Below are 16,845 nucleotides of genomic sequence, written 5' to 3' on the forward strand. Positions count from 1 at the left end.
AAACACGCACCAAAAAGATGGCCCATACCCCAAAGAGCTTACAGACAGCTCTGGGTCACTGTGCACCTGGGTAGCGTACAGCTCAATAGCAACTCCCTCAGCAATGACAGGTTTCAGAGTAGCAGCCGTGTTAGTCTGTATTCGCAAAAAGAAAAGGAGTACTAGTGGCACCTTAGAAACTAACCAATTTATTTGAGCATAAGCTTTCGTGAGCTACAGCTCACTTCATCGGATGCATCCCTCAGCAATTGGCTCTCACAAGTTATCTCTGGGGTGGATGCTGTCTGGCTCCCACTCCTCCTTCACCGACATGGTATTAAGGCAGTCCTAGTGCAGGCACTGAGAAAGGAACGGCTGCAGCCTTGATGGAGCATCTAGATAGATAATAAATATTTAAAGGCTTTTAGCTAGGTCCACTGGAACTGAACCAGATGGTTCCGACGTTGCCAGCTCAGTCCAAACAGAGGAGCATCACACCCCAGTGAGAGCCGACTTTTGGGAGGGGGAATGATGCAGAAGAGTCTGATCAGAGTGTTGCCTCCTTTTCCCTGGCCCATGGAAGGGGAATGGCTGACGGGGTGGGGAGAGCGCCTGCAATATAAATATAAGGACACTGCTGGGTTGGGAAGGTGTTGGGTGTGGCTAAGACATGTCTTATGGTGGAGAAGGGTCAGGAATGATTGTATTGAATATAATGGGTGTATAACAATTCTCCTGAGCAAGGCTCCTGGATGCAGACAGACTCAGTGGCTCTTTCATCCTTTCAAGCTCCCAGGCTGACTGCAGTCTGTGCTACTGAATGTCACCACACAGCGTCGCTGCAAGTCCTGGCCTGGGATAAGCAGGGGGTGATGTGCTGATGGAAGGAGATTGCTGGGATTGTCGGGGGGACAGTGGTACTCCTGACACCTCGTAGAGCCTGCGTTGTGCTTGCACACACTCATGCCAATGTATAGAGATCTCTCCTCTGCAGTCAAGGTTCCCTGGTGCTGAGACCCTCCTGAGTGAAGCAACCCCACACCTGAAGGATGCCCTTGTCTCTGGTGAGATCCTCTCCCATGTGGGTGTAAAAATGCTGTGGTTTCAGTGGCATTAACATTTTCCACTGCATAAATATTGCTAAGCCCTGACGTCCCTTATGTGAAAGAACCGTGCATTCAACTCACTGTCTAAGGATTAGTTTGCTGGCTGAGGTGTTCCTTCCTCCAGGGTACCTGGGGCAAGACAGAGTGGGGGAGAGAAGGCTTGCAGTGTTGCAGTATGGAGAGGAAACTGTTTCCTGCTGTAGTTGGATGAGGGAGCAAACGTGGAAGGCCCCTCTCACTTTGACTGGCACTTGCTGTAAAAGGGACACCTTTGAACTAGATTTTTGTTTTGCTACAAGCAAAACACCTTAATATTCCCCCCTCGCCTCTTACAAATTCTGTAGTGATGCCTCATTGCCATCTCTGTCCAGAAGTTCACTTCAGACTAGATCTCTGTTATTTCAGCAAAACCTGTCCGGACAACGTTCCAGGGCTTAACTTGTAATTAAAAGCATGGAGTCAAATGGTTACAGTGTTAATACAAGAATCGCAGAGTTTTCTCCCACAGCCTTTTCTGATCATTGCGTCAGAGTCGGCTCTAATTTCTTTGAGAGGAAGGAGGCCCAGGGAGATTTGTGCGGAGCAGAAAGTCGCCTTTCCTGCAGCCCATGTGAGAAGGATGTCTGGTTAGAAGGGCGGGGGGTGGGGTAGGGATGCAGGTATGGAGATGAGGTGACAGCAGGTAAGAGAAAAGGGAAATGAAGATATGGAAGCTAAGAGGAGGGGTGGATGAGCAAACAAACATCCTAACAGACGCTGCTCCCAGCTATTTGTGTCCATTAGGGACGTGGTGTATTCTCTGATTTCTCCTGAAACAGGGTTGCATTTGAAATATATGTGATAAACTGTAACTACAGCAAGATACATTTGATGGTGTCTTGAGAACCTGTAGCTGGCAGAACTGATCTCTCCCCGCTTCTACTCCAACGCTCTTAAATGACATGAATTGAGTGAAATACCAGAGTCCTCTGTGCGGCTCTGCTCTCACTCCCACCTGTGAATCATGGGAGTTACTTTGGCCTTATACTAGCATAAATGAGATCACAATCTGCCCAATGTGTGTAAGCAGGAGCAGAGTTTGGTCCATTGTGGATAATCCAGCATGGTGCTATTATAAGCTTTGCTCTTCATGATAGAATAGATGAGGTTATTTCAACTATTTGGAAAAAAAAATGTCTTCACTAGGTGTGTAACACGCAGTACGTACTGGGAGGAGATGCTGAATTCCAGCTCCTGTCACTCTGACCACCTGGAATGCAAAGGCCAAGGGATTCACTACATCAAGGCAGAAGACAGTGGTAACTTCTCTTTAGCAGCAGTACCTGAACATCTATCCTCCATCCTGTATTGCAGGTGTCAATCGGACTGAGACAGGACAGTCTTCTGGGCCTGGCAAGGCGAGCTTGGAATTCCAGAGAGGAGACTCTGCGTGGATTCTGTAGGAACCTGGGACTATCCTCTAAATGGCAGGAGAAAGCCCCTGATTCCCTGAAGATTCTTTTTATCACTGGAACTGAATCTTTTGTGCCAATATGACATTTTCCATTTTCCAGTCTGACAATTGAAATAACACGCTGCGTGGCTTGGAATGGACGTTCTGAAGGGGCAGCTTTGAGAGGCTACAATGGCTCTGGCATATCCAAAGGCCATGCTAGGAGACCTGCTGTATCCAGAAGAACCATCACTTGATAATGAAAAGTGTCACCACTTCCTGTCTGCAAACATCATCGCAGTAGGTAAGTGAAAGCTGAATAGCTCCTGATTTTATTGTTGTTGGGTATTTAAAATTTCTTTTCTTGTGGTTTTTCCTTTGGAAGCTGTGGTCTTACAGGGGGCATCTAATTTTCTTGATTATGGGCTGTACTACGGCAGTGGCTCTCAACCTTTCCAAACTACTGCACCCCTTTCAAGAGTCTGATTTGTCTTGTATATCCCCAAGCTTCACCTCACTTAAAAACTTACAAAATCAGACATAAAAATACAAACATGTCACTATTACTGACAAATTGCTGACTTTCTCATTTTTACCATAGAATTATAAAATAAATCAATTGGAATATAAATATTGTACTTACATTTTAGTGTATAGTATACAGAGCAGTACAAACAAATAATTGTCTATGGAATTTTAGTTTGTACTGACTTCATTGGTGCTTTGTATGTAGCCTGTTGTAAAACTAGGCCAATATCTAGATGAGTTGAAGTACCCCCTGGAAGACCTCTGAGTACCCCCAGGGGTACACGTACCCCAGGTTGAGAACCACTGCACTAGGGCATTGTACTGTGGTTGGCTTACAAACGATTGGGGCGGATTCTCTGATCTGTCCCACTCCCTTTGCACCACTCAGACAGTGCAGAGGGATGTGTTGAGACATGAACGCAGAGTGGCCAGAATGTCATCTGCTCCAGCAATCCTCGGCTGGTACATGGTCCCTAGGAGACCATGAACCAGTGGCATAGCCCAGGACTCAACAGAGATTCTCGCCTCTTAAGTTTCACTGAACAGTAAATGTTCTGAAAGGCTTTTGTGACCAGTCTTAGTAGCGTATACAACACAACAGACCAGTCAGTCAGTCTGTGTCTGTCTGTCTGTCTCACTCACACACAGACTTTGGACAAGTCTGTTGCCCTTTTCCATGTCTCTACTCATGTAAAGCTGGGTAAATTAAAATATGCTCTTTCTAGCACCTTTCACCTGAGCATCTCAAAGCACTAAACGAATAAAACCTCTGATCCCTGCCTCAGGTAAGTAAGGGGTATAGAGGGATCACGTCTTACAGCAGCTGTTTGATAGATGTCTGTTCTAGGATTTAGTATGCATCATTACCATCTCTAAGATTGCAGCAACACCACATAACTGTTCAACTGAACTGAAAAAGGATGCAGAATCCAGTTAAAACAACAGAGTCACTTGGTGAGGCAAAATGTATCTGCACTGGAACTTGCCCAGATGCCTGGGGTTAACCCCCAATGCTTACGAAGAGATGCATGGGATCTTTAATGACCATGAGTTGAAAGGACTTTGTTTGACAAGCTGCCCTAATGATGACACCTTAGCAACGCAATTTTTCATAGTACTGTTCTGGCCCAATTCTAATTTGGAGGGAAGAATGTCCCCTTGCAAAGTCATTAGCGCCACTTCCCATAGCATCTCTTCATTCCTTTGCGGTCCCCTGCCCAAGTACTGACCGAAGCCAGCACAGCTTACCTTGGGAGAGCTGGGAGGATCGCTGTCTGTAGTGGTATTGGTACACTGTAATTCGTTTACTTAGCCTTGATCTTTATGTTGGCACAGTGCACAGAAGCCTCATGGTAAGTATTAGATGGAAAGGTTGAGTCATTTGCCCAAAATTGCACACTGTGTCTGTGTTACAGACAGGATTAAAACCCAGCTTTTGTTTGGCTTGCAGTGTGTTGTGCTCGACCCTAGTCTATAACTCATCCTCAATGCCTGTGTTACTGGCTATCATTTAAGGAGATTGAAATTGGAGCTGTGTTTATGTATGTTGCTTTGCATAAAAGAGCTGCTTGCTTTGTCTGTGTTCATAAGTGCATCCCATAGAATCTGTGGGATAATTGTGTTATGAATTTGTGGTACATAGTACCATAAGATTATTATGGTTGTAAAGAGAGATTCATGTAGCAGTAAATGAAGCTTTCAAATGCTTCCCGAGTCATGCTAGGCCTAATAATCTCTTTATGTAGGCAATCACATTTAGGCCCCAATAGACTGTCTTAATGTTTTTGCGATCCACTTGAATAAATGGGAAACTGAACTGTGGTCACCAGGGCTTTAACACAGTGTTAACCAACATCACAAACTGGGCACTCCAGCTTGTTGGGGGTCTTATAATGACAATCCATATTTGATGTCATTCCCTAATGTGCCAAAATTGGGAAGCCTGGCACTAAAAAGTGGCATGGGCCCAATATCACAGGGAAGTTGGGAAGGCAGAATAAAAGTACCCTTTGTACTTACCAGTCTTCAAACAGCACTGGACTGTGTGGGGCAGGAAGGCCATCAAACAGCTGTGATCCACCATCTCTTAGGAGGGATATGCTTTTGCAACAGAAATGGGTCTTTATGGGAAATGAGGTGACTTACATCGACAGCTGGACCAGATGGGGCAATTTGGCACCTGATTTGCTAAATGGTTCAGTATAAACACAAAGTGGGGACAGTGGGTGTGCCTGGAGAAATGCACACGTGCTCTTGTACCCACAGAATGCGTGAGCATTCCCAATGTGCCAACAAAACCTTGTGTACTCCTACAAAAACCTATGATGCATCTAGTGTACCTGCAGAAAGGGGGTGTGTGTGTGTCTGTGTGCACACACACACATGCACCTATTATTTCAGACACAAGAATGCAAATCCCATCTGATGCGGCCACAAAATCAATGCATTTGCACATGCAAATAAGCACTTTCAAATACAAATCCTAACAACTGTACACATAGGCATCTAAATATCTGGTTTGTGCATCCAAATGCAGGTTGTAGCAGGCAATGGCAACACGTTGTTCACCCTCCCTTTCACCTACTGTGACAGTTTGGCCTGAAGCGTCAATCTGACTGATAGTGGCTAACAGTCTTCTGAGGGAAAAGCTGAACAGCCCCTGCTAAGGTTCACCATCTGAATCTCTCACCATGCACGTTCATCTGCCGCTGAAGCGTGGTTAACAGTGATGCCCCTGACAAATGAGTTAATTAAATGGAACATCCTCACTGGACAGTGGGCAACTTGGTGACTCGTTCTCTTTGCTAATTAGTTGATGTAGGCTGAAAGCAATTAATATTATATGTAAAAATGAAGCTGGCAAGAGAGTTAATTACAGGTAGAAAGTTGATTTCTCCCCACATGAGAGAGAGGGAATTTAAGGCCAAGTCAAAACAGTCCTTTGAGGTCACCATTAGAAGTTCAGTGGAATGTGCATCATTTCTTGTTCAGGGTAAGTAACAGGAAACTGACCAAACACGTGTACTCTAGATCAGTGCTACTCAAAGTGGTGGTCCGTGGACTGGTGGCGGTCTGCAAGCCATCGGCTGCCGGTCTGCACGCACATTGGAAAAAAAATTGTCAGTCCCCCACATCAGATAGCTTGATAAGCACCGCTCTAGATAGCTCTTGAAATCAGATTACAGGGATGAGACCTGTTGATCAAGTCAATGGGCTAGATCCTTAGATGGCATAGCTCCATTCCAGGTTGGGACAGCGACTTCAGATGGTATACGCATAGAAAATGATGGAATCGTCCAACCAGGGTGTGTTGAATTCTATTAGACACCTAAATCATTGACTTGTCCAGGAAAAAATATTCATCAGAAACTACTGGGCATCCCCTTAGAATGGTTAAATTTAAAATGGTCAGTAAATGTAGGAGCAGTTGATGCTATTCGTTGTGTGTGTGTGTGTGTGGGGTATGGGAGTCTCTCGATGTGTATGAAGTTTTGGGAAAAAATTTGATGTTTCATGCAAATAGTATGCTGGCGCCAGAATGAGTTATGTTAGCGATCTCGGGGACTTGTCAATTATACATAAAATGGGTGAACAACTTCTCCTTTGAGCAAACTTGATACAACTAAAAGGGATAAGATGGGAAACACTGAAAACTCTGAATGCTACCAAATGGTATGTTGTCCTAACAGATCTGACTGGCCTTGAAAAGGTAGCTTAGCAAATGAATAACTAGCAGGAGTTCAATCTTTTTTAAAGACATGGATGATTAATGTAATTGTTTGTTCGCTCTTCCCTCTCCTGTACTGGGAAGTAGCACAGAAGCCTGTCTTAGAAAAAAATATGTCTAGGTATGTGTATGCTCAGCCAGGCTGTATCTGTGGGTTAGCATCCATACGACTGCATTACATTTAACTGTGGAAAATACAAAATTGTTAAAACAAACAGCCTGCAAAGCCTGTGTGTGAACATAGGATGTGAACTGGGGACCTGATGCAATGAGTTAATGTACTGACTGCTTTTAGCCCCAGAGACCAGAGCAATGTGTAGTTCCAGTTCAACAGCAAGGCTGAGTAGCTGGTTTTGCAAATTCTTTCCATCCTTTAGCTCACAATTCAGTGTTTTTTCTCCATGTTCAGGGGTTTCTGCTTTTCTGGGTCTTGTGCACTCTGATCTGTTGGGGCCCTCATGGGAGAGGAAGAAATGAGGCCAGTCCTAGTCATTGTTTCAAGAGGAGCATTAACCTTCAATCTACCATGGGCCAAATCTTAGCTCACTTATTTACTGATTGCTAAACTCCCATTGACTCATGGGACTAATGGAAATTGGCTTAGTTTTGAGCCATTGGAAAGCCTGGGATTGTTTACTGTAGAAAAGAGATGAGTGAAAGGGAACATGATAAAATAATGAATGGAATAGATAAGGTAGATCAAAAGATTCTGTTTTCCCTGTCTCATACCACAAAAACAAGGAGACAGTAAATGAAATTAAAAGGGGGCAAATTCATTACAGATAAGAGAAATATCTTTTTACACAACGTGTAATTAGACCATGGAACGCCTGAAAATCATGGAGGCGAAGAACTTAGCAAGATTCAAAAAGGGACTGGACGTCTTATATGGATCAGCTGCCCCCACATCTGCTACTGTGTGGTTCTTACACCTTCCTCTGAAACTTCCTCTGATGCTGGCCACTGTCATACAGGATAGTTGGCTAGATCCAGTTTGTCAATTTCTGTATTCCTAAAGTCCGTGAAAAAATGTATAAAGAACTCAGGGTTTAGCCCCATGCAAACTGTCAGCAGTAAAAATGTGTGCCTCGGGTTCCCTCACGGTCTCCTGAGAAGGGGAACAGCACACGTGCTGGGTCTGTCTGCAAGTCTGCTGAAACTTTTGGGAGGGCAAAAGTTCACTGTGGTTTTTGCCCTTGTTTGTTTGTTTCCCTTCCTGTGGTAAGAGCAGTTGATACTAATAAGAAAGAAATGTCAAAAATTGTGTGACCTTATATCAGTGTTGGGAAACCTGCAGCCCGCAGGCCGCACGCGGCCCGTCAGGGCAATCCGCTGACGGGCCGCCACATGCTTTGTTTACATTTGCATGACTGCCCACAGCTGCTGGCCAATGGGAGCTGCGGGAAGCCACGCAGGCCACAGGGACGTAGGTTGCCCACCACTGCCTTATATAGAATGAAATGTCCCTTTTTATGGCTTGTGCTAATGCAACTTCCATGGCTACCTTTCATCTTTCACCTTTGCATCTTTCAGCCACCAGCGCTGAATTCACTTAAATAGTTTTCTTCTTCTCTAATTTTTAATGAGTAAGTTCCAGAGGGAACATTGGATGGTGGAAACCTGTGAGGGAGGGAGTTTCGATAATCATCCCCTCATCATTCAGGTGTGAGGACAGTATGAAGAGCAAGTGAAACCCAATGATTACTTTTTAAAAGCCAAAGGTCCCGAGTAAGATCCTTGACTGGTGTAAATCAGTGACTTGGGACGACTTTCAAAAGCTGCTATGTTATTTAGGAGCATCAATTGAAGATTGGGACTTATGCTCCTGCATTCCTTAGGTGTTTTGGAAAATCTTCCTGTTAAGTCAGTGGAGCAACCCGAATTTATAGCCTGATGTTCAGGCCCCTTAACCCTAAGGTGTTTCAACATCTGAGTTGAGAGCTTACATATTTACCCTAAGAATGATGATCGCTCACTGTTGCTGCTGTTTGTTGAGTGCTGTCAGGGTGTTTTTAGGGACCATTTCTTCCTCCAGAGTTTCTCATGCTACAGACAATTTAAAACATCAGCTGTTGAGAGAGCAGAGGAATTGTCCAGTGGCCATTGTTGAAAGTCTTTGTGGGCTCATGGGTGTTGTAAGAAGGGATTTGAAGGAGATGGGGCAGGTTGCTTGATGCACAAGAGTGATGAATTGATGAATTTGGCTCCCATGGGAGTTGCACCTCTTAAAGCTAGGCTGCATTAGATTGAATCTAGCCCATGAGATGAAATTCACCCCTGTGCATCGGCATGTGCACTGCTTAAGCACTTAAAGTAGGGTTTAAGTTGTGCCTAGGTCTTGTCCTGGTCTTGCACAGGGATGAATTTCACCTGATGGGTCAAATCCCCATTTGGTATAAACCAGTGTAGCTTCACCCATTTTACACAAGCTGAGGGTCTGGACCTGCATTTGTTGCTCCTACTAATATTGATGGGAGTGAAACCCACTTCACTGGTTACAGCACATCAGTGGAAAGATAGATCCATAAGGGATGGCAGCCGTGCCAGTTCTTGTCTCTAGTTACCAAAGTGGGTTTTTTTTCCCCAGTAGAGCTAGTCCATCTAAACATGCTTCTTGGTTTCACGGGGAGAAGTAACTAGTGAGATATTCTGCACCATTTAGTAAGCTGTTGGGTAATTTGTTCCATGTAATGCAAAATAATCATCTGGCCACATAAAAGAACCCCAGCTTATTCCAGCAATGCTTTTTACTTTTTCAAAGTAATCATCTGAAGAGTGAGAGGAAATTAACTGTTTCAAAATTTCCTGCAGTAGCAATTACAGTTCTAAGTTACCATGTGAAGACATGCACACTTTGTCCTCCTGGTCTCTCCTCAGGCATTTTGTCCCCATCTCTGGCAGTTAAGATGTAATTATAATTCAATGGCCACAATAAGATTCAGGCCCTGATCCTGCAAGTTGTTCCATGTGGGCAGATCCCTGCATCCATGCAGAGCCCCAGTGGTTTAAATAGAGGAAGTACTTACAGGATCCTAGCCTAAGTGTAGTCCCTTTTGAAAAAATCCTGTAGAATTCAATAAAGAATAGTAACCCTTCTATGGGATATTTTAGACTGTCTCATAGCAATATAGTTATAGATACAAACAGTGATGTAATTCTCTGTTCAACTCTCTCTACGCTGGATTACTTTCCATAGAAAGTTTGTTTATTTTTCTGGAACCCCATTAAATGTCTGCTAGAATTGTATTTGTTTCATGGCAAATTACCAAAGCTCTTAAGCACGTGTCTGAATTAAGCTTGTGCTTAAGTGCTTTGCTGAACCGGGATGGACTGAAGCATTGCTTAAATGCGCTGATGAACTGGGGCCTTAATTCCATAGGCTATTTCCATAAGGTATATCAATTTATTGTTTGATGCATTCTGTGTTCAGAATACTGTCTGTCTGATCCAAAGTTCATAGAAGTCAAAAGACAGACTTCCCTAAAAGCAGACCTTGCAGGATTATGGATGCCTAGTGAAATTTTCTCCCATGTAGGGGGCCACTCCAGCACAAAGTTTAGGCTAGGGATGTAAAACTTTAACTGGTTAACCGATAAGCATCAGTCTTATTGGTTTCGGTTAACGGTTAACGATTAAACTCTGCTGCCCCACAGAGCCCAGGACTCTGACTGCTGCCCCGGGCGCAGCGGCAGGGGCAGGCGGCAGAGACCCTGGCTGTGGTGGCGGGCCGCTGGGGCTGGCAATGGGCGGCGGAGTCCCTGGTCATGGCAGTTGGCTGTGGGGGCTGGCGGCGGACGGCAGAGTCCCTGAGCACAGTGGCTGGCAGCTGGGACCCCAAGTGCTGATGTGAGCAGTACCATTAACTTCAGTGGTACTCTTTTCATGAGGAGAGGTATGCACGCACTTAGGTGTTCGCAAGATTGGAGCCTAACTAACTACTCAGTCTTTTACAACATTGTTGTGAGGTAGCTGGGTAAATAGTAGTATCTCCATTTTATAGATGGTGAAACTGAGGCACAGAAGGGGGAGGTGCCTGCCCAAGGCTAAAGAATGAGTCAGAGGTAGGGCCAGGATTAGACTGCAGGACCTCCTGACTCCTAGTTTTGTGAAGATTCCAGGGCAGAACAGGGGACTAGAAGTTGAGACTGCTGGGATCTAATCCTGTCTCTGCCACCGACTTTGTTTAAGCAGGTCCTATGACCTCAGCATGGCTCAGTTACCTAATATACAAACTGGGATAATTCTCAGTTATAGGAGGGTTATCAGGTTTCTGCTTTGAGACCCTTTGAGATGTGCAAAGTATCTGTATAATATGCTCTGTCACTGCCTTCCGCTGGATGGAATGTCCTTTCCATGCCGGCTGGAGCAGATGTAATTATCTTTCCCTAGTGGCTGCAGCCTACAAAAGTGACCCTATATAGTATCAAGGTAGAGTTGAGATTATTATCTAATAAGTTTCAGGGGTCTAGCATTGCTTCCTAATGCAAATATCTGTCATATTGCTATTAGTTGTCCTAGATTTTCAAAGTTTAGGTATATGTTACAAGCATAAAGTGCTGTTTGTTGCACCTACTGAGTACGGCCTTAATGGAGTCCAGAAAATTGTATTAATCTTTAAAAAAAATCTAATGTCAATTTCGTTGATGTTAGAACACACAGTATTCTATGTCTGTCCAGAAAATCCTGTTTCATCTGAGATCTATAATAGCTTTTAGCTTCTGAAATAAAATGGTTTTGAATCAGAGCTGCACAGCCGCTGACAGATCTGATTATTATTATTTATTCACTTTAGGAGTTCTGTCCATTTTTATAGTCTATTCAGATTGAGTTCTATGATGTTGCAGACCTCTCTCTTATTTGCAAACCACATTGACAGCGATTGCTTTCTTTCTCTCTCTTGTAAATTGGGTTTGTGAGGAATTTGAAAAGGAGATAATAGAATCACAGAAATTTAGAGATGAAAAAGATGCATTAGATCGTCTAGTCCATTCCACATGCTCCCAGTAGCACAGGATTAAGAAGAGCTATTCTGCTTGCTGCTGCGTTATATAAACTATCTTGCAAGAGGATTGTCATGGTTCCTTCCCCACTCTGAACTCTAGGGTACAGATGTGGGGACCTGCATGAAAACCCCCTAAGCTTATTTTTACCAGTTTAGGTTAAAACTTCCCCAAGGTACAAACTATTTTACCTTTTGCCCTTGGACTTTATTGCTGCCACCACCAAGTGTCTAACAAATATATAACAGCGAAAGAGCCTGCTTGGAAACGTCTTTCCCTGCAAAATCCTTCCCAAACCCTACACCCCCTTTCCTTGGGAAGGCTTGATAAAAATCCTCACCAATTTGCATAGGTGAGCACAGACCCAAACCCTTGGATCTTAAGAACAATGAAAAAGCAATCAGGTTCTTAAAAAAAGAATTTTAATTGAAGAAAAAAAGTAAAAGAATCACCTCTGTAAAATCAGGATGGTAAATACCTTACAGGGTAATCCGATTCAAAACATAGAGAATCCCTCTAGGCAAAACCTTAAGTTACAAAAAGACACAAAAACAGGAATATACATTCCATTCAGCACAGCTTATTTTATCAGCCATTTAAACAAAACAGAATCTAACGCATATCTAGCTAGTTTACTTACTAAATTCTAAGACTCCATTCCTTTTCTGTTCCCGGCAAAAGCATCACACAGACAGAGAGAACCCTTTGTTCCCCCCACCCCTCCAGCTTTGAAAGTATCTTGTCTCCTCATTGGTCATTTGGGTCACGTGCCAGCGAGGTTATCTTAGCTTCTTAACCCTTTACAGGTGAAAGGGTTTTTCCTCTGGCCAGGAGGGATTTAAAGGTGTTTTACCCTTCCTTTTATATTTATGACAAGGATATTTTTATTTTTAGGATAGATTATATTTTTGGGGCCTCTCAAACAATAAGTGCCTTTTACATGTAGAAATATTACAGATGGCTGTATGTACATGTGTTTTGATAAGGGATGTGGGGGATAAAGGCTGTGAAGGGATGCTATGAAAAATAGCTGCAAGGAGCCAACAGTATCTTTATTGTCACAGTGCCGCTCTTGCAGCATTCCAGGGAAAGCGGGCTTGATCCCAAACAAAAGCTGGCCTTCTACAGAGGAATCCTTCTGCAGCCCTGCTCGTGACCTTACTTGCAACCACTAGAGTCTGTTCTGTTCTTCTTAATTCCTAAATCGCTTTTGTGGCTAAGACTGACAGTTGTCTAGCTGTCACCATCCTACTGTACCCATCACTGATTTCAGCCTTCACATCACAATAAGTGCAAAGCAAAGCAGTCCTCATTGCAGTGATAATGTTGGCGTTGGGCCGTTGCCTCTGCCAGTGACCAGTTCCTAATTCTTTGGAGGAAGGCAAAAAATCCTCTCACAGTGAAACAGGCCAGTTGTTCCATCTGGCACATGATGAGGTGGGATGACTTCTAGAACTCCATGTTGATTAATTAGTTTATACTCTGAAATATGAAGCTTCATTTGGCTCAGTTAGGTGAGCATATGTGCAAGAAAGGGTTGAAGGAAAAGAGGAAGAAGGTTAGCTCCCTCACTGATATAAATCAGCATAGCTCCATTGATGATAACCAGAGTATCACCAGATGCCTACAGTCTGCTCCTGCATCTTGATTCATTGCTTTCAGGGGGTGCTTGAAACTCTGTGTTCTCTGTTATTCCCCCCCCCTTTGTCGATAAAGAGAGCAACTGCTTTTTAGAGCTGTTATGTCCTAAGGGAGGGAAATGCCCCTTTTCTGTGTGGGTTATGACTAACTGGTTGATCAGACGTATTAGTAAGTAAAAAATGATGGAACATGGATAAGGGGCTGCTACTAATCAGTTTTCTTGCTAATAGCTACATGTCCTCAGCAAAGTAGCATTATTAGCAAAGTCAACATTAAGACGGATGTGGCAAATTCAATAATCCTCTATTTCTAAAATATGCTCTGACACGTCTGGGCCTACTTTGCCCTGTGGGTATGATGAAAGATTGCTATGCACAGACATGCAATCCCCATCCACTTTGGGTTACCATGCACCAGGGGAGAGAGAGGTACTGGTAAGACTGCCTTGGCTATGAGAAGATAGCGCACTGCTTGTCCACATGGGCCATACGACCCGAATAGCAGGTTTTCGCATTCAGGGCTGCGTTAAGGCAACTGCTATGAATGAAGGGCTGTTTGAATTGACATCAGCTTTCTGAACACAATGTTAATTGGAGTTGGATCACTGTGAACTCTCTCTGAGTCAGGAGTGAGATTTGAACTAATGCTAGGATTGTGCTAGTGACGTGTGTAGCCGGGAGAGTACTTGCTTAGAATTAGATGACACATCTCTTTATTGGTAAGGTTTCTCCAGGGTGTTTCAATTTAGCTGCAACCAGCTTATTGTGTTGCTAATATGTAGTCAATGGACACTGTAGAATCATAAGGCCAAATCAGAATGGATAAAAATCAATGATTTTTTAAAAAAAAAATAAAAAAAGCAGATTTTTAAAATTTAAATTGGATTTTTTTGATAAAATGGTTTTGAGGAAAAAACTTATCTAAAGATAGATACATTGTAGCTCAAAGATATCTCATTATGGAATAGGGATTATAAATTCTAATTCTATAGTAAGAGACAATATATTCATGTAATGTTTAAGAAAAGTTTTGTAAATGAGTTCCAATAGTTCACGGATTAGGGACCCAATCTTATGGGGTTCCACAGGCTTCTGTATAGATTATTTAGGTTAATCTTTCTGTCTAACGAATGGGACTCAGTGCTCAGTCTAGAAGATTCCACAGAGATACTTAGTTTTGCAAGTTCTCAAACTGTGGATTTGTGTCTCCAGAGGTAACATGCTTGTTAACAGCAAAAATTTGATTTAAATCAAATCCACCCTGGGCCAAATCCTGAAATCTTTATTTAGTCACTACTCAGAGAAAACTCACTGGCTTAAATAAGAATTTTGCCTGAACAGAGACCAAATGAAAATAGAGTAAAGGCTGTAGTCTAGTGGATAAGGTGTTAGACTGTGAGTTGGTAGACCCCACGTTCTGTTCCCTGTTTTGCCAGGTCCTGGGCAAGTTACTTCGCCTTTGTCTAGTTTGTTTAGATTGTAAACACTGACTGTGTCTTAGTGTGAGTTAGCACAGCGCCTAGGGCCTGAATCCTGGTGGAGGCCTCTAGCCAGGACTGAAATAAAAATAAAGACAGCAGGACTTGACCCAAAGAATTTAGAGATGGGAGACACATGGGAGGTTCCGTTGTCAGGTGGAATTGTCAGGGATTGAGTCAATTATCAGCCATTTGTGAACCAACCTGCAGGCTATTGTTAGTGAACCCCAAGAGGAACTGAGTCCTGTGGGGTTTGCAGAACTAGAAGTATGGTCAGCTTCGAGTAAGTGCTGTAGGGGGTCTGTTGGAAAAGCATTCCCCTCACACAAAGATATTCTATTACAGAGACCCATAGGTATATTCCCAAGAAAAACAGTGGTATGCCTTTTGCAATGAAGACTGTGTAATAAGTGAAGAGCACGTTGCAAAAGGCAAAGGTTGATTTACCAAAATCATTATGTATCCTAGGTAACATGCAGTTTAGTTTAGAGCTACCTAATCTAATTTTGTGAGTGAGATGATGTGCTAAGAATGGAAAAACGATGCAATTAATTTTTGTTAACATTAAGAGTAAAAATCAGAGAGGGACACAGAGGTGAGTTAAAATACGTGTCAGTCAGTCCACATTTACTAGAGGCAGTGTAATCTTGTGAATTGAGCATCAGGATGGGAGCCAGGAACTCTCAGATTCTAATCCCCAAGCTCGCCCAGTGTCAAAGTTTCCATCGGATCCCAAAGCTGGTTCTCCCCCCCCCCCCCCCCCCCCCCCCCCCCCCCCCCCCCCCCCCCCCCCCCCCCCCCCCCCGCACACCCTGACTTTGCAAAGCAAAGTAAATGTTACAATAATAATAGTACCCAGCTGTTGCTTAGCTTTTTTGGCCCATAGACCTCAAAGCACTTTACAAAGGCGCTGTCTTTATCCTCATTTTATGGATAGTGAAACTGAGACCCAGAGGGAAGTGACTTATCCAAGGTCAGAGTTGGGAGAACTCTCAGGTGTCCATAGTCCCAGGCTAGTCCCTTTCCATCTGCCAACCAAGGAATACAGACTGAAGACCCTTCTTCATCACACAGGAACAGGCCAGTCTGTCTCCTTAAGTAGCCTGCTTCCCTTCTTTCTGGAAGCTGCATGCATGTATCTAAATAGCAGAATTTGGCCTAGAATACTGAAAACTGAAGATGGGTAGTAACTAAAATCAAAAGTGATTGCATTGGAGGAACACCTCCTCCCCCTTGAGGCTGCTAATGTGACATGCCGAATTAGTGACAGATTGTTATATCTGCACAGTGAGAGATGGACCCCTAAGTGCTATGCATCGTGTATGCACCTCCAGTCCCAGCTAACTCTCAGAGAGGGATCCATACTACCCTCTGATCTGAACATCCCCAAACCTAGGGGGAATTGGGATCCAGAATTACACTGGAACTTTATAGCTAGGCCCCAGCTCTATGGTGAGTCTGTTCCCAACTGTGGGATGAAATATTGGGTTAGTTTGCGTCCAGTGCTGGATTTGTACTCCGTTGCTTGGGCCTGTCCCTAGCTGGCAGTGCGCTGAGGCTATACTTCTGACATTTCCTGATGCAGCTTCTAACTATCGGTTTCAGCTCCAGCCACATTTTCAACAGGCCTCACGAAAAACAACCTGTGCTATTTACAGGTGCATCTGTTTATGCATGCAAGGAGGCAGCCAGAAGCACGGACTCATGTTTGCATGAGCAGGCACAAATAAACGCATTACGGTCTCAGCTCCTGGCCTGGAATAAGCAGGGGGGACCTTGCGAATTGAAAATAATAGTGCAATTGAATTAATTTACTTGTGGTTTGTAGTTTAGGAAAATCTTTCCTCTGCAGCTTGTTTTAAATACCTTTCCCTGATGTGGGATACAAAATGTATGGGGCCCCCTAGCAGGAGTAAGTTCTGGCTGCAAAATCATCTGAGACTTCACGCCACACG

At 43.7% G+C, this 16,845-nt stretch overlaps 1 protein-coding gene across 3 annotated transcripts in view; it reads left to right on the plus strand.

Annotated features, from left to right (window-relative positions):
- PLCH2 (phospholipase C eta 2) overlaps window positions 1–16,845 on the plus strand; it is a 323,941-nt gene that overhangs the window by 29,357 nt on the left and 277,739 nt on the right. For all 3 annotated transcript variants that reach the window (XM_043531629.1, XM_043531628.1, XM_027832321.3), the window contains exon 2: window positions 2,439–2,821. In XM_043531629.1, the coding sequence (XP_043387564.1) occupies window positions 2,710–2,821 (112 nt within the window). In that variant the 5' untranslated portion in view covers window positions 2,439–2,709. The remainder of the gene's footprint in view (window positions 1–2,438; window positions 2,822–16,845) is intronic.

Source organism: Chelonia mydas, chromosome 18, assembly GCF_015237465.2.
Source record: "Chelonia mydas isolate rCheMyd1 chromosome 18, rCheMyd1.pri.v2, whole genome shotgun sequence".
Taxonomy (NCBI): domain Eukaryota; kingdom Metazoa; phylum Chordata; order Testudines; family Cheloniidae; genus Chelonia; species Chelonia mydas.